The 27647-nt window shown below is 39.8% G+C and overlaps 1 protein-coding gene across 1 annotated transcript in view; it reads right to left on the minus strand.

The window, feature by feature from the left end:
- Nucleotides 1-27408, minus strand: part of pcdh10b (protocadherin 10b) — a 41457-nt gene extending 14049 nt beyond the window's left edge. Inside the window, exons 1-3 of the mRNA XM_063000974.1 lie at nt 24757-27408; nt 18442-18500; nt 18227-18333 (exon numbers count right to left, since the gene is read on the minus strand). Coding sequence (XP_062857044.1) covers nt 18227-18333; nt 18442-18500; nt 24757-27408 — 2818 coding nt within the window. The remainder of the gene's footprint in view (nt 1-18226; nt 18334-18441; nt 18501-24756) is intronic.
- Between the last annotated feature and the right edge of the window lie 239 nt (nt 27409-27647).

Consider the following 27647-nt stretch of genomic DNA (forward strand, 5'->3'; position numbering starts at 1 on the left):
TTATGAAGATAACTGCCTAAAGAAAACATGTTAATTTCCACAGTTGTTGATGATATGGGCCTGCATGTGGGGTAAAGGCACAGGGGAGATGGTCTTCAATAAATGCCAAAGTCCACATTGAAATTTTGGACGCTTTTCTTATTCCATCAGTTGAAAGGATGTTTGGTGATGATGACTTCATTTTTCAAGATGATAATGCATCTTGCCATAGGGCAAAGGACGTGAAAACTTTCCTTCAAGAAAACATATAATGTCAATGGCATGGCCTGCAAATAGTCCGGATCTCAATCCATTTGAAAATCTCTGGTGGAAATTGAAGAAAATGGTCAATGACAAGGTTCCAACCTGCAAAGCTGATCTGGCAACAGCAATAAGAGACAGTTGAAGGCAGATTGATGTAGAATACTGTTTGTCATTAGTTAACTCCAAGCCTCAGAGAGTTTAAACCATTATAAAAGCCAGAGGTGGTGCAACAAAGTAATAATGGTGCAGTGTTTTCTAATGATTCCATAATTTTTTCCTCAGATTTGAGTGATTCCATATTTTTTCCTCTACTTGATCTAAAAAAAAGCAATTGTGACTGACCACAACTATTATATTTGTTTCTTTTTTTATTGTTTCTTAATGCCAGAGGGTTGACAGTTTGAGAAATGATAGTTTTGTGGCATGTCTGTGATTAATTTTTTTTCTACAAAATTAAACAATTGAAAGAACATCTTCCAAGAGTGGTGATTCCATAATTTTTGCCAGGGGTTGTATATATATATAAATTCTAATTGATTTGGTTGATTCGACTTTTTCTAGACTTTGAATTTGTATGGTACAAACCCTGATGAAAATACTACCAATCATTAATTTGACCATATTTAAAGCTGCGAGCATGAAATTGTTTTGGCACTGCAGGCTCTAAGCACAGTAGGAACCAGCTTCTGTCTCATTTCCTATTTGGGAGTGACTTAATATGTAGAATTAGCCTGATCAAAGCACGCAAGGAGACAAACACCAAGCCTGGTGAATTTAGTCGATGAACTAATTTCTTCTGGCTCGATCTCTCCGAGATCAAAGCGAGGTAGATTGCAGCGCTAAAGCCTGCAGATAAACCCTGTCTCTCTGTATGTATCTCCTCCACCCTTTTACTGCTCTACCCAGACATGCCTCGTCCTGCCAAGTGGAAAAGAACAAATACGCCACGCGACAGCCGTATGTCGTTCCTGACAAGAAGCAAAATCAACCAACCAACCCTTGCTTCCTTACGATGTCTGAAAAAGAAGCCTTAAATACTGCTGCAATGCTTTTTACAATTTTCCACCATCGCTTCGGTGCAGGGATCTATTCTGCTTAGCAGTGTTAAATCAGACATTGAGACACAGATTGTTTTAGTAGTGCAATCATTTCAAATCGGACAGCCGAGAAACCAAGGCAGAAAGGTGCCACATGCTAAGTCAGCGGGAGGAAAGAGATCCTGTTAGCCCCGTTTCACTGTCACATAGACATTTTTTAAATCCTGTTATCAGCCCACCAGGTGTAAGCTGTTTCAGTGTGCATGTTAGAGCAGTCAGGAGTTTTAAATCCTCCTTAGCCTGCATCTGAAACTGCTCCCTATTAAAACATTCAGTAATTAGAACTGGCCTAATATTGCATTTTATAAAGCAGTTCAATTTGGTGATGCTAAAGGAACTTGTTGGTGTTGTGTATTGGGACGTTCTTAATCCTCAATCAGGCCAGTCAGCACACAGAGACTTTAGGTTTCTGCTTTAAAAGAGGATTAGAGTCATTTGGCAAGCAAATGACAAGCAAACAATCTGTCTTAAAGAGTCCTTGTGTGTCCAGATACACTGCAAGTTTAGTGAGCGTCCAAACAGTTCTTATATCTAGTATGTACACAATTAACAAACAGTAGTATAGACAAAGCTTAACCCACATATTTAACAAAGTATACTAACCTACAGTTATAGTCTAAATGTATATACACTTGTAAGGGTCATACATGTTATACACGTCATACTTGGACCTTGAATTATTTCTCCACCTGTTCTTGTTCTGTGACTGGACGATTTAAAGTATGCATACATAATTGAAAACCTAACAATGGATAACACATTGTAATTTAAGATTATTCATTTAGTGGTTGAGAAAGTTATATAACATCATTTGACTTTGTAGAATGGCCTCTTAAATTATATAATACCTGTTAAATGGTGAACTATATGGACAACCCTATTAACCATTTTAGGTGTTTTAACTACAAGATGTATAAGATGAATGACATTCAATTAAATACACCAACCAGACATAACATTATGACCACTAAAGGTGAAGTGAATAACACTGATTATCTCTTCATCACGGCACCTGTTAGTGGGTGGGATATATTAGGCAGCAAGTGAACATTTTATCCTCAAAGTTGATGTGTTAGAAGCAGGAAAAATGCAGCTCTTTTGGGGTGTTCATCATGAAAACGGTATTCCCTGATGGTTGGGACCTCTTTCAGCAGGATAATGCGAATGGTTTGAGGAGCACAACAACGAGTTTGAGGTGTTGACTTGGCCTCCAAATTCCCCAGATCTCAATCCAATCGAGCAAACAAGTCCGATCTATGGAGGCCCCACCTCGCAACTTACAGGAGTTAAAGGATCTGCTGCTAACATCTTGGTGCCAGATACCACAGTACATATTCAGGGGTCTAGTGGAGTCCATGCCTCAAAGCCCTGCTTTTCTGGCAGCAAAAGCCCAACACAATATTAGGAAGGTGGTCATAATGTTATGCCTAATCTGTGTATATGCTACCAACTTTGTGGAAGGACTCACTAAAAGGCCCTTTTCTATTCAAGCATGACCGTGCTTCTGTGCACACAAATAAAGGTCCATAAGAAATGAAGAGCATTAGAAGAGCATCTTAGAAATTTCCATAAACACACTTCAAAATATGCCTATTAGTTTGCAATAGAATGTCCAACATGCTTATATTCAAATGTCCATATATGTTAAGTGAAGTTATGTGGTTCTTACGATTGGCAGCACAAAAGAAACATCAGTGAACATAAAGAAATGAATTACTAATCCATTGCCTGCAAATGAATTAGCAGAGCAAAAATAGCTGCTGCATTAAATCTATCTGCACTGCGCTTCTCGACTGATTATCTGTAATGCATTTTCACATAAAAGGCAGAAATTTAATAGGTACAGCACAACTAGAGCAGCCTGCGATGCACTGACTTCTGTCTACATGATGCAATGCATAATTGTAATGACATACAAGAGATAGAGCAAAAAAAAAACTATATAATTCATAATTGAATTGCTTTTGAAAAACAAATGTGGATATAAATAAGATTTCTGTTTAAATTAAATGAATTTGTTGATCAGATTTGTGTAAATTAAGCTTAACATGACTGTGATTGGCACTCATGTCTCAGATGGCACTAAATACGTATCATGAATATGACCAGATCCCCTCCTCATTTCCCCTTCAAATTCCCCATTCATTTCCTGCCCAATTCAGGCATTTCCAGTTCCCACTGTGATTTTCTTTACACTTGCACTACCCCTGCACTGACCTAGACAAGATTATCACACACACCCTTCAACGAAGCAGCAATCACTAACCTCTTTTGGGGTGGATGATTTTGTCTTTCGAACACCCAGCCAATCAGGTTCTATTAATGCTTGTAGACCTCCCTCTTTCACACAAAGCCAACTGTATGTTGGGCACCCCGCTGGCCAGATTGATAGCACAGCTGGTGTGGTTGAGATCCTAGTGGAGGGAAGCTAACACATTAGACCACTGTGACACCCAAGTGCCCTGGATTTTGCTTTTAAGTTGTTCATATCATCATCTTTATGTGAACTGTATCTGAATCTAGACTCCTGAACTGACCTACATGAGACAATAATCAACATGTATTTTATGTAGAGTTGAATTATTCCAACAAGTAGGCGTGAGAACAGATTATTGATTACTATATTATTGACATTTCAGTCAGTCAGTGGTACATAATTGAATGTTTTACAGGTGCATTTAAGTAAAATTACCTATTATATTTGCTCTTTTCAAGCATTCTGTATTTAAGCACAACTTGTGGTCAAAGGTGTCATCAGTTAGCCAGATTAAAATGATGTATTTTGTGTAAAATGCAAATCATTTCAAATTTGCATATTGAATCACCCACATCCTGTGTTGTTCCTTGTTTACAGTTTATATTTGCAAAAGATGATTGCTGTGTCTTTAGGTTCCTTATGCTTAAAAAAAAGACTTTAGAACCCAGACTTTAGAAGCTGAAGCATTTCTATGTGTGGTTTTAGTAGTGACCCTCTTGGATAAGGGCTGTAAATCCCTAAAATACACCATATACGCAAAATTATGTGGAAGATGTGTAAAGAAGTCTCCAATAATCCTGCAATGTCATCACGGGACCTACAGGTAGCTCTTGCCACAGTTGATAGCAAGGTACATGCATTTATCACAAAGTCTGATTTTCATGGGAGGTGTGCAAGGAGGAAACCCTTGCTGTTAAAAAAAACATCAGGGCAAGACTAAAGTTTACAAGAGAATACCTAGACATGATGAATCCAAAGTTGAATTATTTGGGCACAGTAACAGAAGACATGTTGGGCACAAACCAAACACATCATTTGAGCACAAGAACCTCATACCGACTGTGAAGCATGGAGGTGGAAATGTCATGGTTTGGGGCTGCTTTGCAGTAGCAGGACCTGGCAAGCTCTCCATTATAGAATCCACAATGAATTCTTCACTGTATCTTTGAGGGTGCTTGAGAAAAATTTAAGACCATCTGTCCAAAAACTGAAGCTGAAGTGGAGATGGACCATGCAGCATGCCAACGACCCCAAACATTCCAGTAAGAAATGGAGAGTTCTGGAATGGCCAAGTCAAAGCCCGGATCTTAATCCTATTGAGATGCTGTGGGGTGATTTGAAATGGGCTGTGCATGCAAGAAACCCCTCAAACCTCACACAGCTGAAGAAATTTTACATGGAGGAGTGGGAACATTTTTCTCCCAGTCTGGTAGATGGTTATAGGAAACGTCTAATTGAGGTTATTTCAGCCAAAGGGGGAAATACCAGCTATTAGGGCATAGGGTGTCCTAACTTTTTCCTCACAATAAATGTACATTTTTTGTTCATTGTTCAAAAGTAATTTTTTAAGTTTTAGTGCTTTATAAGATTTTAACATTGTGGCAACATTTTGCAGAAAGTCCTTTCCTGCTCCTGTTCCTGACTGATTAAAATAATGAGTTTGATGTTGAGTTTGATCTGGACTTCAACTCCACATAACACCTTTGTAGCATTGATTACAAGTCAAGCCTTCCTGTCAAACATCGTCTCAGACTGTACAATGCTCATTTGACTGAAAATGTAAAAATTCTACAGACATTAAAAAAGGAGCCCGAGAGGTTACTGAAGGACAGTTAGTATCATATTTACACCCATGGTTTTGGAATAGGATGTCCAAGTTTAATGTTTGGTGTCCACATACTTTTGACTATACAGTGAGTACATCAAGTTCTCGAGACAGAAAGTGGAGGACCGAAAAAATCAATCAAAACCCTAAAAGTCAAGGTTTGATATTTAGAAATAACAAGATAAGACACTGAAAGGCCAGCGGAATTGTCCACACCTTCCTTATCACACTGAGACATCTTACATTTTTCCTGACATTTGCTGAAATTAAAGGCTTAGTGCGAGATTTTTTTCACCTGGCAAACTGGAAGTACATTATATAGTCAATTAACAGATCACTTTAAAAAGGGAGGTGAAATCGCTGAGGAAACATACTTCAGTGTTCACTTGTTTAAAAGGGAATGCGGCAAATCGGTTAATGCGTCTTGTGTACAGCCCAGGAAAGAATGCCATTAAATAAACAATAAATTAGTGTCTGTGTGGAGGACGGGAGGGGGTGAACATAAAAGCAGTGAGAGGCACAGAGGTGCACACGGCAGAAGAAATGGCCCGTTATAACGCCTGCCCGGTTTGCTCTGTTGCTCTCTAGCTTTGACGCGCCCCACTTCCTGGGTGGGATAATAACCTTCATTTGCTAATTGGTATGCACAGGTCTAAAAAGAAATTACTGATCACTGAGCTGTTTCTAGGTGCCGACGTGAATCGCAACCCAAATGAGGGATTAGGAGGCAGCATTCAGAATTGGCAGCACAAAAGAAATCGAGAGAGAGAGTAAGAGAGATAGAGAGAGAGGAGGGGGGAGAGAAGGAAATGAATCACTTATATACAGCGTGCAAATTAACTAGTAGACTTAAAAAGCCTGCTGCAATAAATCTTCACTGCACTGTTCGTCTGATCTTACATAATGCATTCTCACATAAGCACAATTAACCTGTAGCGCCCCTAACCTGTTTTAAAAAAAAAATCCTTTATGGATTTGTAGGCTTTTACTTAAATAACATCAAGGAACAGCCTCACACAGTCAACGACTGTGTTCTAGAAATCCTGATGTATGTATATATGCATATATATACTGTATATATATATATATATATATATATATATACACTGATCAGCCATAACATTAAAACCACTTTCTTGTTTCTACACTCACTGTCCATTTAATCAGCTCCACTTACCATATAGACATTGTATTGTAGTTCTACAATTACTGACTGTAGTCCATATGTTTCTCTACATACTTTTTTAGCCTGCTTTCACCCTGTTCTTCAATGGTCAGGACCCCCACATGACCCACCACCTAAATAATACCTGCTCTGTGGTGATAATTCTCAGCACTGCAGTGACAATGACATGGTGGTGGTTTGTTAGTGTGTGTTGTGCTGGTATGAGTGGATCAGACACAGCAGCACTGCTGGAGTTTTTAAATACCGTGTCCACTCACTGTCCACTCTATTAGACACTCCTACCTAGTTGGTCCACTTTGTAGATGTAAAGTCAGAGACGATCACTCATCTATTGCTGCTGTTTGAGTTGGTCATCTTCTAGACCTGCATCAGTGGTCACAGGACGCTGCCCATGGGGCGCTGTTGGCTGGATATATTTTTGGTTGGTGGACTATTCTCAGTCCAGCAGTGACAGTGAGGTGTTTAAAAACTCCATCAGCATTGCTATGTATTATCCACTCATACCAGCACAATACACACTAATACACCACCACAATGTCAGTGTCACTGCAGTGCTAAGAATGATCCACCACCCAAATAATACCTACTCTGTGGTGGTCCTGACCATTGAAGAACAGCATGAAAGGGGGCTAAAAGATATGCAGAGGAATAGATGGACTACAGTCAGTAATTGTAGAACAACAAAGTGCTTCTATATTGTAAGTGGAGCTGATAAAATGGACAGTGAGTGTAGAAACAAGGAGGTGTTATATATACTGTATATATATATAATGACAATAAATATGGGTCAATATAGGTCATGTGTATAGTGTTACAGCCATATGGTGTATAAAACCATAAGCGGATATGGTGAACCTGTATTAGAATATTAGTCTCAACAGATGATCTTAAGCATCTCGATGATTAAAAATAAAAGACAAATAATGTTGGAAAGTAGTAAACAAGTCGGACATAAAAATCCAAGCATGGTGACCTCATTAAAATCAACAATTCATAAACTTTCTCTCCAACTAGCACATGCATTTTAATTAACTTAATTTAACATGTTATTTTGCAGCACTGCATGCAAAGATGTAGGCAAGATGCATAATGCTACAAATATGATGTAACTTCCAGATGGACTTGTTGCTGTTAATGTGGCCTGAGGTTAAAAAAATCCCTACTGCTAGCATATAAACTCTCCTATTTTCCAGGGGAAGTGGCTAAATCAGAGCAGTACGCTCTCCGAGTGCTTCATCAGCAGCATATGGTGCTCCAGGATAACGGCAGAGGGCATATGCTCAACCAAAGACAAATTGACGGTAATAAGATACATCTATTTGGTTCCATTTATTTGTAAACAACTACATTATAATTAGCCAACACCAGATTACAGTGTTTTTTCTTCCTGCTTACTGCAGTGTGATGATAACAGTAAAAAAAAAATAAAGATCACAGGGGCTTTCAGGATTTAAAATGGACTGGATTGAAAATGGCTATAACTGGGACGAATGTGGTGCAGAGCTGTGTTTCTTAACTACAGTTTCTAAACCACACAACCACAAGCGGGCCATGAAACGCTCGTGGTCCCTAAACTTGTACTTAACAGAAGCCAAGGGAACAAACTGTGCCACAATCTAAGCTACATCCTATGTTTTATAAAGATAAGGAACAGACCACCACTAGAACTGACTCAGTTATAACAACCGTGTATTCTGTACAAAATAAACAGTAGGGATCAAGCATTCAGACCTGTAACGTTCTCTTGGTGTACACCAGAATATGAAGGACTCATCTGACCATATTATTTCCCACCAACACTTTCAAAACACTTCAAAAAGGAATATGTTAGAAGAGACAGTATATGCAAATGTGCTTTGTGGCTTTTCTGGCGGCTTGTCTGGTGGCATCAGCACTTTTGTGTTTGTGCTCATCTGTGAACAGTACAATACACATAGCCTAAAAGTAGGGCTGGGTGGTATGACCAAAAATTTGTATCATTCCGATGGTTTCACGGTATATCACGGTATGTATGACTCCATTGATTGTACAACTTGATCACAGGTCTGTTGTAGAAAAGTGGATGACTTTATACAACCCCTGGCAAAAATTATGGAATCACCACTCTTGGAAGATGTTCTGTCAATTGTTTAATTTTGTAGAAAAAAAATAAATCACAGACATGCCACAAAACTATCATTTTTCAAAATGTCAACCTTCTGGCATTAAGAAACAATAAAAAAAAATAAAAAAAAATATAATAGTTGTGGTCAGTCACAATTGCTTTTTTTAGATCAAGTAGAGGAAAAAAATATGGAATCACTCAAATCTGAGGAAAAAATTATGGAATCACTCTGTAATTTGCAGTTTAAAAACAAAACATCTGCAGCAGATTAGATTTGCTAATTATTCTTCAGTTTAAAAAGAGTGCTTACACCTCGGAGAGCTGTTGCACAAAGCAGATTGTCATGAATCATGGTTCCAACACAAGATATGTCAGTTGAAACAAATGAGAGGATTATAAAACTCCTTCAAGAAGATAAATCATTGTGGAATGTTGCAAAAGATGTTGGTTGTTCCCAGTAAGCTGTGTTTAAAATCTGGACCAAGTACAAACAAAATGGGAAGGTTGTAAAAGGGAAGCACTGGTAGACCAAGTAAGACATCAAAGCATCAAGATAGAAAACTTAAAGCAATATGTCTTGAAAACAGAAAATGCACAACAAAACAAATGAGAAACAAGTGGCCGGAAAGTGGAGTCAATGTCTGTGACTGAACTGTAAGAAATCACCTAAAAGAAATAGGATTTACATACAGAAAAGCCAAACAAAAGCCATCATTAACACCTAAAAAGAAAAGAACAAGTAGGCTAAAGAAAAGCAATCGTGGACTGTGGGTGACTGGATAAAAGTGATCTTCAGTGATGAATCGCGAATCTGCATTGGGCAAGGTGATGATGCTGGAACTTTTGTTTGGTGTCTGTCCAATGAAATTTATGAAGATAACTGCCTAAAGAAAACATGTTAATTTCCACAGTTGTTGATGATATGGGCCTGCATGTCGGGCAAAGGCACAGGGGAGATGGTCTTCAATAAATGCCAAAGTCCACATTGAAATTTTGGACGCTTTTCTTATTCCATCAGTTGAAAGGATGTTTGGTGATGATGACTTCATTTTTCAAGATGATAATGCATCTTGCCATAGGGCAAAGGACGTGAAAACTTTCCTTCAAGAAAACATATAATGTCAATGGCATGGCCTGCAAATAGTCCGGATCTCAATCCATTTGAAAATCTCTGGTGGAAATTGAAGAAAATGGTCAATGACAAGGTTCCAACCTGCAAAGCTGATCTGGCAACAGCAAGAGACAGTTGAAGGCAGATTGATGAAGAATACTGTTTGTCATTAGTTAACTCCATGCCTCAGAGAGTTTAAACCATTATAAAAGCCAGAGGTGGTGCAACAAAGTAATAATGGTGCAGTGTTTTCTAATGATTCCATAATTTTTTCCTCAGATTTGAGTGATTCCATATTTTTTTCCTCTACTTGATCTAAAAAAAAGCAATTGTGACTGACCACAACTATTATATTTGTTTCTTTTTTTATTGTTTGTTAATGCCAGAGGGTTGACAGTTTGAGAAATGATAGTTTTGTGGCATGTCTGTGATTTAATTTTTTTCTACAAAATTAAACAATTGAAAGAACATCTTCCAAGAGTGGTGATTCCATAATTTTTGCCAGGGGTTGTATATCTACACTTCCAGCTTGCTTCAGTGATGTTGGTTTAACGTTATAGAAACTAAATTGAAGTATTTTCGCCCGTTAGTAACGTCGCTTAATGCCAGGTTCACACTACACGACTTTCCAAGTCGTCAGATCGCTGTACAGTTCACACTACACAACTGGATCTCTTGTAATCGGGAGTCTTTCAAGTCGGTGTGGCTTCACACTACACGATCTATCACCAACTGGAATCGCAGGCGAGCTTCTCTGGTCTCCCAGACTACGTTTTGTCACAAAAACAAGCGCGAGAAGTGACGAAAGGTTTAATGATACCACATCTAAAAATGCACGTCAACAAATAGCAAGCAATCAAAGTTTGTGCGCTGATGTGCAGCGTAAAATCAAGGAGAAAAAATAAATGAATCTGAGTGGATTTGGCTAAGCGAGCAGCATGGATTGTTCTATAGTGAGTTGGAGGTTAATAAATATTTTTGCAATGCAACGTTGCTGTTATGTTTTGTAGAGAATGATAAGGTTAGAAATACTGTAAAACTTGTGTGTGTGCCGATGTATTCTGATATAAACTATATTATGCCCCTGTCCCACCTTTTTACAACTCCTCCCCAGCATTTCTCCTCACACAGTATCTTGCGTTCTCATTGGCTGTTCGACATAGCACTCACTGCCAGTAGGGCAACTCAGATCCAGATATTTGACAAGCTAGATATCTCCCTTCGGCTGCTCGGATCGAGTTGTTGAGTAGTTCACACATAGCGATTGAGAGCCGAGTTTCAATCCCGAGCCAGCAACAAGCTGGTATATGACAAATCCATACCATACGAGGAATCAAAGCCAGTATACCGAATGTACTGTCATACCGCCCAGCTCTACCTAAAAGTCACTTTTGCCGCTCTCTCACTTATATACAAACTTTTTCATGTTAATTCATTAATTTATCACATATTTATCACTTATTCTTCCAGCAAGTACACCATGTAATAATAGATCTGAGTGCAAAAGGTGGGAAGGAAATTAACTTTCTGCATGTTTTTGGGAGGTGAAAGACAAACAGGAACAAAGATGCATCTATAGTGATGTGCTAAATAGACCCTAGGTTTTAGGATCTTCAGACGTAGCCAATAATTTATTCATTTACTGGCTGGTTGATTGCACCACTGAGATTTGAAACTGGATTTCAAGGCTAACAAAATAGACTGCTGCACCCACAAGCACCTATTATTATTATTATTACAACTTTGGGCAAAGCAGCAGTTCAACTCAACAGACCACACACTTAACCATTTGCTTACACACGTGGGCCTATCGACCTTCAGAATGTACTTCAAAAAAACCCATACAGACACAGCAAGAACATTGCAGTCACCAAATTCAGAAACTAAATCCAGCTGCCTACTATTCTTTGTCACCATCATAATCCATACCCTATTTCCCTATGTTTAACCTAAAGTTGCTCCTTCTAGATATAAAGCACACTACTAATGTGTTTTTAACCAAATATTATAACCTAGAAACAACAGTTAAAAGTCCCACTTTGACAACTTACTACTTGCACATGTATTGAAGTACATAGGCTGTCAAAGCTGTGATGTCATACATTACTACGTGTACTTACACCGATTAGGCATAACATTATGACCACCTTCCTAATATTGTGTTGTTCCCCCTTTTGATGCCACATACGCAACAAACTGAGATGCACTGTGTATTCTGACACCTTTCTATCAGAACCAGTATTAACTTCTACAGCAATTTGAACTACACGTACATCAATGAGCCTTGGCCGCCCATGACCCTGTCGCCAGTTTACCACTGTTCCTTCCTTGGACCACTTTTGATAGATAGTGACCACTGCAGACCAGGAACACCCCACAAGAGCTGCAGTTTTGGAGATGCTCTGACCCAGTCGTCTAGCCATCACAATTTGGCCCTTGGTATTTGGTCAAACTCACTCAAATCCTTACATTTTTCCTGCTTCTAACACATCCACTTTGATGATAAAATGTTCACTTGCTGCCTAATATATCCCACCCACTAACAGGTGCCGTGATGAAGAGATAATCAGTGTTATTCACTTCACCTGTCAGTGGTCATAATGTTATGCCAGGTCGGTGTATAAAGAGAGCTCAAAGCTAAACAGCATATAAATATAATATATGACTTACAATTCAGAAGCAATTGTTTCATGCTCTATATATCACATTTCTGTACTTGGTAGGGAGATCAATGCTAAATGGTTCATTACTGAGCATGACGTACAATGTCTGGATAAAATCATTAGTGCATATACAATCACAAATACAGGATGAATGTCAGTTCAAACACAATATGTTTGATTTAGAAAGAATTATATTAAAAATGTGGTGCCACAATATATAGTGTAGAAGCTGATCTGTGTATATTCAGTTCACGACAAACAAGCTGAGCTAAACATTAATACAAACCCAAACAGCTCCTTCAGGACATACAATGTGCTATGTATTATTTACAAGCCATTTTATACCCTTAGTAGTGCAGTTATGACAAATCTTAAATAGATTTGTATATAGCATTAATCGGAATATATTGTTTATATTGTGGATCTGTTACTTAACATGCAATGCAGTGTCCTTATGCGGTGAGTACAGAGCTGAATCATAATTTTTATGAGTTATAAATATAGCACTCGCTATACAATGCACGAGTCATTACTTCATGCCCTGTGCAGTTAGTTTATATACCAAACAGAACACTGTATCTCAAAGTAAACCCCCAGGACATTTTTACAAGCCCTTGTTTTATGTGCTTGGTAGCACAGTTATAGAGCTAAACCCCAAATAGCTCCTCATGGAATGTAAGGAGTTGTATATACTGTAGAAGCTGTTATTTATAAACTCTACATAGCGCAGTTACAATGAGAGTACAAGGCTCCACAATAAATGTTATAACAACACCACATACGATGCACAAGGCATTATATCATACCCTAGTGGGTCATGTACTGTACATAAGAAAAAGAGACATGCACTTTATAGTTACAGTTACTTACAGTTACAGTGTTGCATTTGCAAACGTTTGATATTCACATATTTATTTACACCGACTAGGCATAACATTATGAGCACTGACAGGTGAAGTGAATAACACTGATTATCTCTTCATCACGGCACCTGTTAGTGGTGGGATATATTACGCAGCAAGTGAACATTTTATCATCAAAGTTGATGTGTTAGAAGCAGGACAAATAGGCAAGCGTAAGGATTTGAGTGAGTTTGACAAGGACCAAATTGTGATGGCTAGACGACTGTTCTACTGTTTTACTGTATACCTGTATATGTATAAATGACAAAGACATTATATTCTCTTAAAATTCATGGTTACAGGAAGAGATTGATTTCAATTATTGTTTCCAAAAACTGGGTGTGCTACTAAATATTAAGTTGAGGGTGCCAATAAATATGTCAAGTCCATTTCTGGAATTCTTTGTGGAATGATATTGGATATGACTTGCTTTCTCAGCTTTTTGTGTTGGGTCCATGCAAACAAAACATAATAAGCATTTAAATAACAAATCATTTGCAATTGCAGCAGTGTTCTGAGAGAATTGGTACACTTTCTGAAAGAAGTGGTTCACTACTGTATATTATTTGTATTTTGTAAGATATAAAGTGCAGAAAAGTAGATGCTATATCTAAGCCTATTAGAAAGGATACAACAGTGTATCAGTGTAACATATCGACAGCAAGAATGTGCAGCAGTACAATGAAACACCTTTAGGTGTAACTTAATAAAATTCTACTATTCTATTCTAATAAAAGTCTATTTTTTTAAAACTTTCACTTAAAAACAATACCTATAGCCATGCTCGATTGCAGTGCTGTTGAAAGCCAAATCTTGACCTGTGCCAGATGCTTAATCTTGTTAAGTGAATAGCTGGCCTCACAAAACTATTTAATACCATACACAGGCAATGTATAAGGAATGTTATACATTAAATTATCTCTCAGGACGTAGAAAATATTATAAAATACACTATATGGCCAGAAATATGTGGACATCCCTCCTAATTATTTAGTTTTGATTATTTAGCCACTGCAAGCAGGTATATAAAACCATACATGGAAATCTCTTTTCTGTTTCATTTGAAATAAACGGATCCCTATTGGACAGATTGAGTGACAAATCTGTTATTTCATACCCTGTGTAGTGCACTTGTCTAGGGTTGCAGGAAGCCATTTGGGATTATGTGTAAAAAGCACAGGGCAGCAGGCTAGGAATAGAGGTTAGGAGGAGGGAATGAGTAAAGCAAAAAGAGGGGCAGGAGGAGGGAGGGTTGGAGGGAGTGTATGGTTAATGAATTGCTCGTTTGTTTGCTGCACAGACTATTTGGTCTTGTTCCCACACTGTGGATGGCAGGCCGGTAGGCCTGATCTAAATTCCCTCGTGTCTCCAGAGTGGCTAGTGGACAAATGAAGGTCAGGCTTGAGCAAAACTTCATTACAAGCAAGTATTTACAAACAACAGGATTACACCCTGTGGGATTAGGGGCTATTGTATTAGAACAAAGTTTCCCATGTATCTAAGCATAAAGAGCCTAGAGGACAGATAGCAATCTGTATAAGCTTGTCTTGGAATGCTGACGAGATGTGAGGCTTGAGTTCAGATTTTTTTCGTCTGGATTGTGTGTTTGTTATTAAAACAAGTTGCCATTTGCTGTCCTTTTAGTTCTATACTCCAACATTGCCTCTACACTACATGGGCACCTCAATAAAAGCTCTTTGAACATTCCATTTCAAAACCATGAGCATTAACCTTTTCTTTGCAGTTACACCAGTTTCCCAGTTTATGGGAAGGCTTTTAACAAGACTTTTACAAGAAGAGTGTGTCTAATGTGTGGTAATGTGTGCCCATTTAATTAAGGTCAGTGCTGATGGTTTGAGGTCAGGGCTCTGGGTAGGACACTGAATTTCCCCCACTAATAACTTGTTTTGTGGTTCTTGCTTTGTGCACATAGTCATGCTATAAAAAGGAAAGGGCCTTGCCAAAACTGTTGCTACACTGGATGCATATTTTTCAAATAATATACTTTGTTTTAATTTAATTGTATTTAATTTTATAATAAGAATGATGAGGGTGGCACGGTGGCTCGGTGGGTAGCACTGTCGCCTCACAGCAAGAAGGTCCTGGGTTTGATCTGTGCAGAATTTGCATGTTCTCATCGTGTCTGAGTGGGTTTCCTTCGAGAGCTCCGGTTTCCTCCCACAGTCCAAAAACATGCAGTTAAGTTAATTGGAGACACTGAATTGCCCTATAGGTGAATGGGTGTTACTGTGTGCCTTGTGCCCATTGAAAAGCTGGGATAGGCTCCAGCACCCCCCTGTGACCCTAATTGAATAAGCGGTTAAGAAAGTGAGTGAGGGAGTGAGTGAGTGAATAAAAAGGATGTCCACATATATTCGTCCATGTAGTTTATAAATCAAGTAAGAAGTACAAATTTAACTTCTTCGGTTGAACATATTTACATATACAAATGACCACCCTGGCTCCTTGGAACATTATCCTTAATGCCTGAAGGAAGATAGTTTAAGGTGCAAATTCATACTTTCACTTGTGAAAAAACATGATCAACAGCTTATTGATCAACAGGGGTATTCATTTCTTATTTCCTTAAAAAAAGTTATAACAGGGTTTCAGCAGATTTGTGTTCTTGGACTGTTGTCTACTTAAACTAGAGTAGAGAAATGTTTACTGTGGAGAAATAAATAAATACCCCTGGTATTTAAATATGCCTGCATGCAAATACCTACATAAGTATTTACATTTACATTTTTGGCATTTAGCAGACTCTCTTATTCAGAGCGACTTACAGAAGTGCTTCCACAGTAAACATTTCTCTACTCTAGTTTAAGTAGACAACAGTCCAAGTACACAAATCTGCTGAAACCCTGTTATAACTTTTTTTAATGAAATAAGAAATGAATAAGAGTGTTAGTAAGTGTATGTTAGTTCTCAGCTTAAGTGTTTGATAAAGAGGTGAAAGACTTTTGATAGAGATGTTCAGACAGACAGAGGAAGCTCGTTCCACCACTTGGGTGCTAGTACAGAAAGCCTTGATGCTTGTCTTCCCCGAGTTCTGGGTGGAGGATCAAGACGAGAGAGACTAGTGGTTCGGAGGTTGCGTGATACAGAGCGGAGTTCTCTAAGTTAGCTTGGGGCGGTCCATTTTTGGCTTTGTAGGTAAGCATCAGTGTTTTAAACTGGATGCGTGCAGCTACAGAAAGCCAGTGAAGAGAACGCAGCAGTGGGGGTGATGTGGCAGTGGCTAAGTGTTCACATACACCGATCAGTCATAACATTAATACCCCCTCCTAGTTTCTACATTCACTGTCCATTTTATCAGCTCCACTTACCATGTTGAAGCACTTTCTAGTTCTACAATTACTAACTGTTGTCCATCTATTTCTCTACATGCTTTGTTAGCCCTCTTTCATTCTGTTCTTCAATGGTCAGGACCCCCACAGGACCACAACAGAGCAGGTATTATTTGGGTGGTGGATCATTCTCAGCACTGCAGTGACACTGACATGGTGGTGGTGTGTTAGTGTGTGTTGTGCTTTTAAACACCTCACTGTCACTGCTGGACTGAGAATAGTCCACCAACCAAAAATATATTCAGCCAACAGCGCCCCATGGGCAGTGTCCTGTGACCACTGATGAAGGTCTAGAAGATGACCAACTCAAACAGCAGCAATAGATGAGCGATCGTCTCTGACTTTACATCTACAAGGTGGACCAACTAGGTAGGAAACTCCAGCAGCGCTGCTGTGTCTGATCCACTCATACCAGCACAACACACACTAACACACCACCACCATGTCATTGTCATTCCAGTGCTGAGAATCATCTACTACCTGAATAATACCTACTCTGTGGTCATCCTGTGGGGGTCCTAACCATTGAAGAACAGGGTGAAAGCAGGCTAAAAAGGTATGTAGAGAAATAGATGGACTGAAGTCAGTAATTGTAGAACTACAAAGTGCTCCTATATGGTAAGTGGAGCTGATGAAATGGACAGTGAGTGTAGAAACAAGGAGGTGGTCATAACGTTAAGCCTCATCCGTGTAAGTGCACTACATAGGCTATAAAATAATGCTCCACTACATTTAAATACTTATTTACATAACAAAGCAACAACAAACCCCTTATAGAGGCAAACAATAAATATCCCAACCCATTAATACTAAAAACAATAGCAGTCTCCACTCCACTCGGAAGGCTTTACATAAGATTTTGAAGTTTGATGCCTATTCAGTTAAAAGAAGACTTGTGAGGTCAGATGCTTATCCTGGCTTTATTTATTTATTCCAGATGTTATAGGACTGAGATCAGAGCTTTAAACAGGACCCTGGATTTCCTCATCAAACTCGTTAAACCAGGTCTTTATGTATCTCGATTTGTGCGTGCTTCAAGGAACATATATAAAGCATATCATTAATGTGATATACTTGACTCTATACATTTCTTAGCAGGAGGGGTATCTACACACATTTAACCATATTGTGTATTTAACATTTATGCATGATGTAAATTTTCTGTAAAACAGACATTCTTTAGAAACAGAAAAGCTTGTCTTGTTTCCGCTCTTAAATACTGTACCATATTAATACCCCGTCAAAGTCAGATCTTTGCGGTACAAGATACTAGAGCTTCCAGCTGTGAAAACCAGCTACAGCATAAAAAATGGCACAACTTAATAATATGGCTCTGCATGAAGCTCCACAGTGGCCTGTCACTTTTCTAAATAATTAAAGCATGTCTTTGTGTTAACACCAGCATTAGGTACAGTGTAGTGATCAGATTAGAAGGTGATGCAGTGAAGTATAGGAACAAAACAAACTACAAAAAAACAGAGGACTGACCAGAGGGGTGCCCGCGATGTGTTGCATCATGATCGCTGTCTCCTTGCTCACTGTCTCCGTGCCCGCTGTCTTTAGAGCTCACAATGTCTGCCTCCTGGAAGGCCGAACTGAAAAGTGAAGAGAGATGAGGACTCAGAGCTGCATGACGTCTTATATAACCAACAAGTATCTGTGGCAAAAAATGCAACAATCTCAGGTTTAGTGATTGTTCTCACCTGTTTACACGCCTCGGCCTGTCCACCAGGTAACCGAGCTCAGCTCGCTGGTGCTTGGTCTGAAAGAAACATAATACTTTGTTTAATCTTAACAGCAGACAATATCCTGTAGTGTTCAATACATCTCCTGTATGTTTGTTAAAATACTGTTTTTTTTTTCTGAGATAAATAATAAATGTTTACATATACCTATCAGCCATAACATTATGACCACCTCCTTGTTTCTACACCTACTGTCCATTTTATCAGCTCCACTTACCATATAGGAGCACTTTGTAGTTCTACAATTACTGACTGTAGTCCATCTATTTCTCTACATACGTTTGTAGCCTGCTTTTACCCTGTTCTTCAATGGTCAGGACCACCACAGAGTAGGTATTATTTGGGTGGTGGATCATTCTCAGCACTGCAGTGACACTGACATGGTGGTTGTGTTAGTGTGTGTTGTGCTGGTTTGAGTGGATAAGACAAAGCAGCGCTGCTTGAGTTTTTAAACACCTCACTGTCACTGCTGGACTAAGAATAGTCCACCAACCAAAAATATATCCAGCCAACAGCGCCCCATGGGCAGCGTCCTGTGACCACTGATGAAGGTCTAGAAGATGACCAACTCAAACAGCAGCAATAGATGAGCGATCGTCATCTACAAGGTGGACCAACTAGGTAGGAGTGTCTAATAGAGTGGACACGGTATTTAAAAAGTCCAGCAGCGCTGCTGTGTCTGATCCACTCACACCAGCACAACACACACTAACACATCACCACCATGTTATTGTCACTGCAGTGCTGAAAATCATCCACCACCTAAATAATACCTGCTCTGTAGTGGTCCTTTGGGGGTCCTGACCACTGAAGAACAGAGTAAAAGCAGGCTAAAAAGGTATGTAGAGAAACAGACTACAACATGCTTTTATATGGTTAGTGGAGCTAATAAAATGGACAGTGAGTGTAGAAACAAGGGGGTGGTTTTAATGTTATGGCTGATCAGTGTATGTATATTATTTTATCATGCATTGCTTTTATTTCTGTCCTCCCTGGTTTCTGTTTTGGCTACAAGCTTTTCCCCTATTCAGCACAGCTCTACTATAGATGCATCTTTGTCCCTGTGAAGCGCCGCAGCACTGTGATCAGCATCCATAATGCAGCTTAAAGTGTGTGTGTGTGTGTGTGCAGTGTTATTTAGTGTAAGAAAGTCTTCACACAGTGACACACACTGGGCACGACCCATGTCCCGAGTCAATGGGGTTCGACAGCACAGCCATGTCGTGGAAAAAATGACTTTTGTGCAAACTGCTGTTTCTTCAGAGGCCACTGTGCTAGTGTCAGTAGACTGAAAAGATACAGCCGAGAAGGGCCAAGAGTTGTTTTCTTACTGAAGCAAGTACAAATATTTCACATCTGAATATAGCTAATCACTTTTAATATGAACTCCAGACCAAAATTTGAAAAAGTGTTTTATAAAACAGCTCTCAGGGCTGAATTAACACCTCAAAAGTTGCATTAACATATACAGTACTGAATTAACACCTACTGTGTTTTAATTATCTCTAAGCATAGTATGAATTTTTTAAGTACTGAAAGAACATTTCCAGTGATGATTTTAAGAATTAACCCAACGAATTGTGAACTGTCAGACAGTTTATAACTAATGTTACGTTTATTTGCTTTTTTCTCTCAATCTAGTTGTTTTCCATTTTTAACTGTAACTCCTTCACTGCTTGCACTCTCTTTGACACATGCCATTGAAGAACAGGGTGTTTTCCCCCCTTTTTCTCCCTTTTTAGCGCATCCAACTGCCCGATTGTGTCATGCTTCCTCTCCACGAATGCCAATTACCACTCTGATTGAGGAGAACGAGACTAACCCACGCCCCCCCCCGAAACGTGTCCAGCAGCTGTATGCATCCTGTCACCTACACTTTGACGAGTGCAATGCGGATCAGCACTGTGTACGGAGAGACACCATCAATCAGCCAGCAGAGGTCGTAATTGCATTAGTTATGAGAGAGTCCATATCCGGCTTTAATATCCCACCCCTATCTGAACAACAGGCCAATCGTTGTTCATGTGGCCGCTCAGCCCAGCCGACAGCCGAGAGTTGATACGGTGTATTCGAGATCCCAGCTCTGGTGTACCAGCGTGTGTTTTTACCGCTACGCCACCTGAGCGACCAATCGTCATTTTTTTTAACCTGCCAGAAGTATCAGAGGAGTCATATAGAGATCCACATAGTGTACGGAGAGACATGTTATGCCGCTCCATTAGTCACACAAACCTTATGCAGGGACCTCGACCAGCCAGCAACCAGATGTTGCATTCACAACGGCAATGACGAACCCCGTCGACATCCCTCAGCTTAGCTAAGACTACTGTGGTGGCTGGCTAGCGGAGCATGTGCTAAAAATCTTAAGATATGCGCATGCAACTGCTGCCCAAAATGCTTCCTAATAATTGTGTTTGCAGCATCATTTGACATGAAATGCATACAGACTATGTGTTAAATCATTAGTGCTAAATATATTACCAGTCTAGGGTGCACTAGGTGATATTTAATTTTCCCTATAACTGCAAATAAGAAAATCCATATACATAATACTACATTTCTCAATCAAAGCAAGTGTCAGTCTGAAAAATCTATATCTGAAGACACAGAGCCGACTGGCTTGAATAAATTCCTTATGCAAGTCAGGTTACAGACATGACACAACAACCCACAAGATCCCTTTATTCCACCACAATCCCTAAGGCTCACAAATGAAAAAGATGTATTCACTAAATGCCCAGCATTTTACAATACTGTACTCCGGCAGTGAGGTGGGACACATGATCTGCTGCTATAATTCACTTTAAACCACTAGAGCCAAATTGGACCCTAAGCACCTGTAAAGTATTGAATTCACTATTACTGGCACATGCCTAGTCAATTTACCCATAAATCTTAATAAAATATAACAATTTTGAAATCACTTTAAAGGTGAATCATTATTATGCTGTGTGATGCTAAAGCTTTAGTAATACGAACATGTTTTTAATTTACAATTTCTGAAAAAAGAGAGAAAACTAAACCTGAATCACTTCATTTTTTCCTTCGGTAATGTACAGAGCGAGAATCGTGTGGCAACATACTCTAAGCTAGGATTGCATGTTTTAATTACAGAAAAGCACTAAGGGAAATAAAATTGAATTATTTCTCCCTAATTCAGACATAATGACATTACTGGTCCACTTTCCTCTGTCTTTTATCTTAAAAAGTGTTTTAAAACAGGCTTTTATATGTCCCTTAAAACTGATAACTCATAAACAGCTGGAATACATTTTAGTGCCCCTGCAGAGCTAAATTATTGGTATAATTGGATCTACTCCTGGAAATAAAGCTAGCAAAAAATCTTGTTCTTGCATCTTCTATATTATTAGTGCAGTAATTGACTGTCTTTGTGACAAAAGCAACTTAACATGCTGGCGCTTTAAAGAAACAACTACAGCAATTGCATGTAGGTATCACAGAGCACCCTAAAGGCTGCGATTTCCTTACTTAGAAGTGTGTTCGACAGCGGCACAAAATAAATATGGTGAAGATCTGAGATTTTATTGAAGGTTTTTACATGTCTAACTAAATAAAATGAGTGCTATTAAAATGTAGTAACGAGTAAAAGCATACCTGTTTTGAAGTCATTTTAAACTGTTTTACTGTAAATGTAATCCCCACTAAGCCCACTGCTGATCTCCAGTACTGTTGAACTATGTTGTTTGGTGCAAAAATCCTGTTTTATTATTATTATTATTATTAGATTTCTTACATAATGTCAGTAGTATGTCAGTGGTTAACCCATTGTACCAGCGATCCTAAGGTCACTGGTTCAAGCCCCTCAACTGTCAAGTTGCCGCTGTCTGGCCCTTGAGCAAGGCCCTTTACTCTCGAACTCTCTCTGCCAAATGCTGTAAATGTAATAGAATGTGAATGTAATAGTTTTTATTAGTTGTTATTATTTTAATAGTCAACAGTAGTTACATTGAACAGAAAATGTTCCACATTAGTCACATTATTTGTTTATTTACTTATTTATTCATTTATCTATTTTTGCTGTTTATTACATTTTAAATTATCTTATCATCTCAATACCAGGTAACATAGTTCATTAAACGTCATTGTTAATCACAGTGTGTCTCACAGATTTTCCTTAAGCCTCAAACCCAAACTAGACACCACTATAATAATAAATATTTTTATTATAGTAATATATATGGCATAATTCTATATTATATAATAACCATTCATTTGAAATGTCTTCATTCTAATATGTATACACAGCAGGCATGTCTGTGGTCCTCAAACCGAGGTATGTGAACATTTACAGCATTTAGCAGACACATATATCTAAAGCAGCTTACAGCTGTGACTAAATACAATGCAAGCAATTGAGACTTAAGATCCTTGCTCAGGGGCTTGAACCATGCAGTGACCTTCCAATCAATAGTCCAGTACATTAACTACTTAGCTACCACTGCTTTATAAAATCTCAATTAACCAGTACAGTGATTGAACCCACAACCTTAGGCGTCATTAGCACCAAAGTCTTTTTACATAGCATGCCTGCTCTGATGGATCAGACTCGCTGTTGAGAATGAGGCGAATTGGCTGATCATGAGACATTTGACTGTAATACCACTGCACACAAAGCCATACTAGGCTTATCTAAGATGTTCTAAGGGTGGTACTTGACTTTTCTAAGGGTTGAGAGTTTCCAAGCAGAGGTAATAATGTTTTTTGTATTTTTACAAAAGTATTAAAGGCATTGAAGATACCATTTTAACATAAAGCATCAGGTACTTGTTAAATAAATAACACATTAAATGAATGTCACCAGATTATACCAACATTATGTGCCATGTACAGTATAACATGCCACATGGTTTATAATTTACTTTTATTAAGTCCTATTAAATATGTTTTAGATCAATGCTGTCAAACTTCAGTTTTGTTCCCTAAAGGCCAATCATTGTATGGTTCTTATCATTCGTTAATAGTTACACACACAAGTTAAGCTGAATATAAATGTTTTACTTATTTGTAAAGATAATGTATTTAATAAAAAAATTCATGTTTTTGAATCAGTATTAATTATTTTTAAACTGTTATATTCATGGAGCCTTTTAATTACAAACTCTGATGTGTTTAATTGTATCTTGTATACAGTTTTACTTTCTACTCAAGTGTTCGCTTATCTGTCTTGCAATTCTGTCCATTTGAGAGAAGCACTGCTGTTTTTAACAACTCTAAACACACTTTTGATGAAGTGTATACAGTATATTATGGTATAAACAGTAACTACATACTGTATACTGTATATATTTATTTTTTCTACCATCGATTTATACAGTGTTTGATCATTTCATCCAGCTCTTGGGGGTACCATTTATTTTTGTGTCCCTGAAAGGATTCAAACGTGATTAGATCTTATTCAGTACTCCAAATGTAAGTTTATTTACATGTCATGCATGATTATTAGATTTGGATGCATATGGATTTAACAACTTACAACTTTAGCATCTATGTTTTTCCCTATGCTTTCATTACAACTAATATACAAACTAAGAATAAGCATAGACATTTTTAATTAAAGACACTCCGAGTTGTATCCGTATATGAAAATACATATATCTATATTGCACTCCTAAATATTTTTCAATAGGGATAGACAAAAACTGTTGCTGGGGTTTAAAATGTGCTAAGAGATCCAACAAAACAGTAGAGGCATATTCTAAACAAATATAACTTATAACATTTTTCCTTTTTCCAGTTGGCACATATATGTATTAAATATATATTACATTATGCATATTATATGATCATATGACCCAGTACTAACAGGTATGTGAAGTAATAGATACGCTTGATCAATACTAAAGAACCAAAAAAAGATCAAAAAGAACCTTTTTGTTTTACAATAAAGAACATCTCTCTGCATTGTTCTTGTAACCAGTTATTAATGATAACATTGAGCTAAAGACTATGAATCATGTGGATTACACTTTATTTGGTTTTCATTTAATTTGATACGATTAATAACAATATGTTGCTAATAAATATTTATATTGCTGGGATTTATTTTAACTACATTTATCTTTTTATGTGTTGTGGGTGCTGCTTGTCTATTTATTGAAAATGTTATAGAATATATTTTTCATAAAACCTTTTAAGGCCCAATATTACATACATACTGATATTAGGGGTTACTTTTTAACACTTTTAAAAAAGTGAAAACAGATTTTACCAAACACACACACATTATATTATTGTTATTTTAGTTGTTGTTACCTCAGTGGATAGAAGGCTTCCATTGGAGATGATGTCCGGCTGTTGTTGCTCGGTGTATCCAGTATGTATACCCCCTCGTGGACTGTGTTCCGTGTCCCCTGACCCACGACTTGCTTCTGAAGCACATGCTTTCAGGAACATCAGATCGGTATTAGCAGACTCCGGGGTAAGGCAGACCTGATAGCAATAATTCTGTCCACGGCGCAGTGACCCGAAACTCCCAGACTCCTCAACTGGCACTTGCGCGCTCCCGACACCGCAGCTGACCCCTCCGTGCGCGCTTACGTCTGTCGAATTGGCACTCTGCACCAGCATGATGTCGGACTTATTGAGCTTTTTCTGCTTCTTTTGCTTTTTCTTGCTACTGACACTGTTGACACCGCGTGATGCCCTGGTTTGGCGTCCACAACAGCAGCACAGGCTGCACCCGTCCCGGGCAACACAGGCGGCATACACGGTCAGCTTCTTCTCCTTACGACAGCGCACAGCGAGTGCGATCATGGCTAGGAGGAAGATAAAAGAGACTGATCCAAGGGCTACGATTAGGATCAGGGTGAGATCTAGGCTGGTATCTTTGGCCCTGGATGCGCCACCTCGGTCCCGATCTCCTGCACCGCGACCCTCTGCTGCCGCTGCTGCTGGGAGTCCGTCCACCAGAGCTACCTGCAGGAGCGCACTACAGGACAGAGGAGGTTGGCCATGATCGCGCACCTCGACTAGAAGTTCATACAAGCGCCTTTGCTGTTGCGCATCGCGTTTGGCTGCTGTGACCCTGCGCGCGGTGCGCAGTTCCCCCGTGCGCCAATCCATCCTAAACAGGCCGTCTTCATTCCCACGCTGGATGCTGTATGACAGGCGCGCGTTCTCTCCATCGTCTGCGTCAGTGGCCACAATGCGGGTCACCAGGTAACCCGGTTCTGCGGATCGCGGTAGAGGTTCGCGTGCTGTCCCGTTTTTACCCAGTGGTGCAACCACAGATGGCGCGTTGTCATTCTGATCCACTACTACAACGTGCACAGTGGCGTTGGAGTGCAACTCAGGGTTGCCCGAATCTCGCGCTTCTACTGTGAAGCTGAACTCTTTTAGTTGCTCATAATCAAAAGAGCGCAGTGCATACAAGTACCCGTTTTCTGAGTTCACAGAGACGTACGTGATCACAGACATGCCTTGGATCTCGTGATCCAGAACAGAATAGGTCACTCGGGCGTTCGAACCGGCGTCTGGATCCCGCGCGCTCACGGCATAAATATACGCACCGGGGACGTTATTCTCTGTCACGTGCACGTCGTAGGATGCTTGGGAGAACGTGGGAGCGTTGTCGTTCTCATCAGAAACGCGCACTTGGACCGACTTGGTGGAGACCAGGGGTGGCGCGCCTCCATCCCGGGCGGATATCGTGACCGTGTACGCCTCCGCGATCTCTCGATCTAAAGGTCCATCTGTGACCACCGTGTAGTAGTTCCCAAACTCAGTCCTTAGTTTGAACGGAACGTCGCCTAGAATTTCCACGCGTGTCCGCCCGTTCTCTTCAGAGTCCTTGTCAGTGACACTAAGCAGCGCGATCACGGTGCCAGGAGCTGCACTTTCACTCACTGACTCAGTCACAGTACTAAACGCGATTTCTGGCGCGTTATCATTCACGTCTGTGACCTTAACAAGTACTTTGCAGTGCGCAGGCACGGCATTGGGTCCTTTATCCTTAGCCTGGATGTACAGCTGGTACAGGCTGCTCTCCTCAAAGTCCACCTCTCCGCGCACTTCCACGCGACCGGTACCAGGGTCCACGTCAAAGAGTTCGCGCGCACGACTGGACACGTGGCTTCCAAACGAGTACACAACCTCTCCGTTTGAACCCTCGTCCGAGTCGGTTGCATTAAGCTGGATGACAAGCGTGCCTGTTGGTGCGTTCTCGGTTAAGCTGGCTGAGTAAACAGTCCGATCGAAGGTTGGCACGTTGTCATTGGAATCGAGAACGCGCACCACTAAGAGCGCCGTCCCGGTGCGCGCAGGCTGCCCGCCATCCACTGCTGTCAGCACGTACCGGTGCACGGCTTGCTGCTCACGATCGAGCGGTTTCTCCAGCACGAGCTCGGCGAACTTATTACCATCTGTTTGCGTCTGGACATCCAGCACGAAGTGTCCATTAGCGGTAATCTCATACGTGCGCAATGCGTTGTTCCCGACGTCCGGATCAAACGCGGCCTCCAGTGGAAAGCGCGTACCCGGAGTGGCGCTCTCGCTGATCTCCACGGTCACATCGCTCTCGGGAAAGCTCGGCGCATTGTCATTGATGTCCGTTACTTCCACTTCAACACGGAACAACTCGAGTGGGTCCTCCAAGAACACCTCCAAGTGGAGCACACACGTCGCGCTCTGTTTGCACACTCGCTCCCGGTCGATGCGCTCCCGCACCAAGAGCGCACCGCTCTCCAGGTTCACGTCCAGGTACGGGCTGCCCTTAGAGCCCGGTGCAGTCTGGAAACGCCGAGATGCCAATTTGGTCAAGTCCAGTCCTAGATCCTCTGCGATGTTTCCAACAAACGTGCCGCGATCCGCCTCCTCAGGTACCGAGTAACGAATCTGAGAGTGCACCCCGTGCGCCAAACACAGCGCGAGCCAAAACGCCAGCATTTCTACACCAGCAGGATACATCATGTGTGTAAAAATTAATTCATTAAATAAAAAAATACATTTGGAAAATTTTCCCTGACAGTTTTACTCCTGCAGAACAGAAAGTAGCATTGCACTCATCACAAAAAATTAAAAAAATAAATAAATAATTTTTTTAAATGTCCCTTTTGCGCTTTGTAATTTTTTTTTATTTCAGCAGCTTTAAAAAAAAAAAAGCTGCACACTTTCCAAGGATGTAACTTTGTCACAAATGAATGCAA

The sequence above is a fragment of the Trichomycterus rosablanca genome, chromosome 8, assembly GCF_030014385.1.
Source record: "Trichomycterus rosablanca isolate fTriRos1 chromosome 8, fTriRos1.hap1, whole genome shotgun sequence".
In the NCBI taxonomy this organism is placed as follows: domain Eukaryota; kingdom Metazoa; phylum Chordata; class Actinopteri; order Siluriformes; family Trichomycteridae; genus Trichomycterus; species Trichomycterus rosablanca.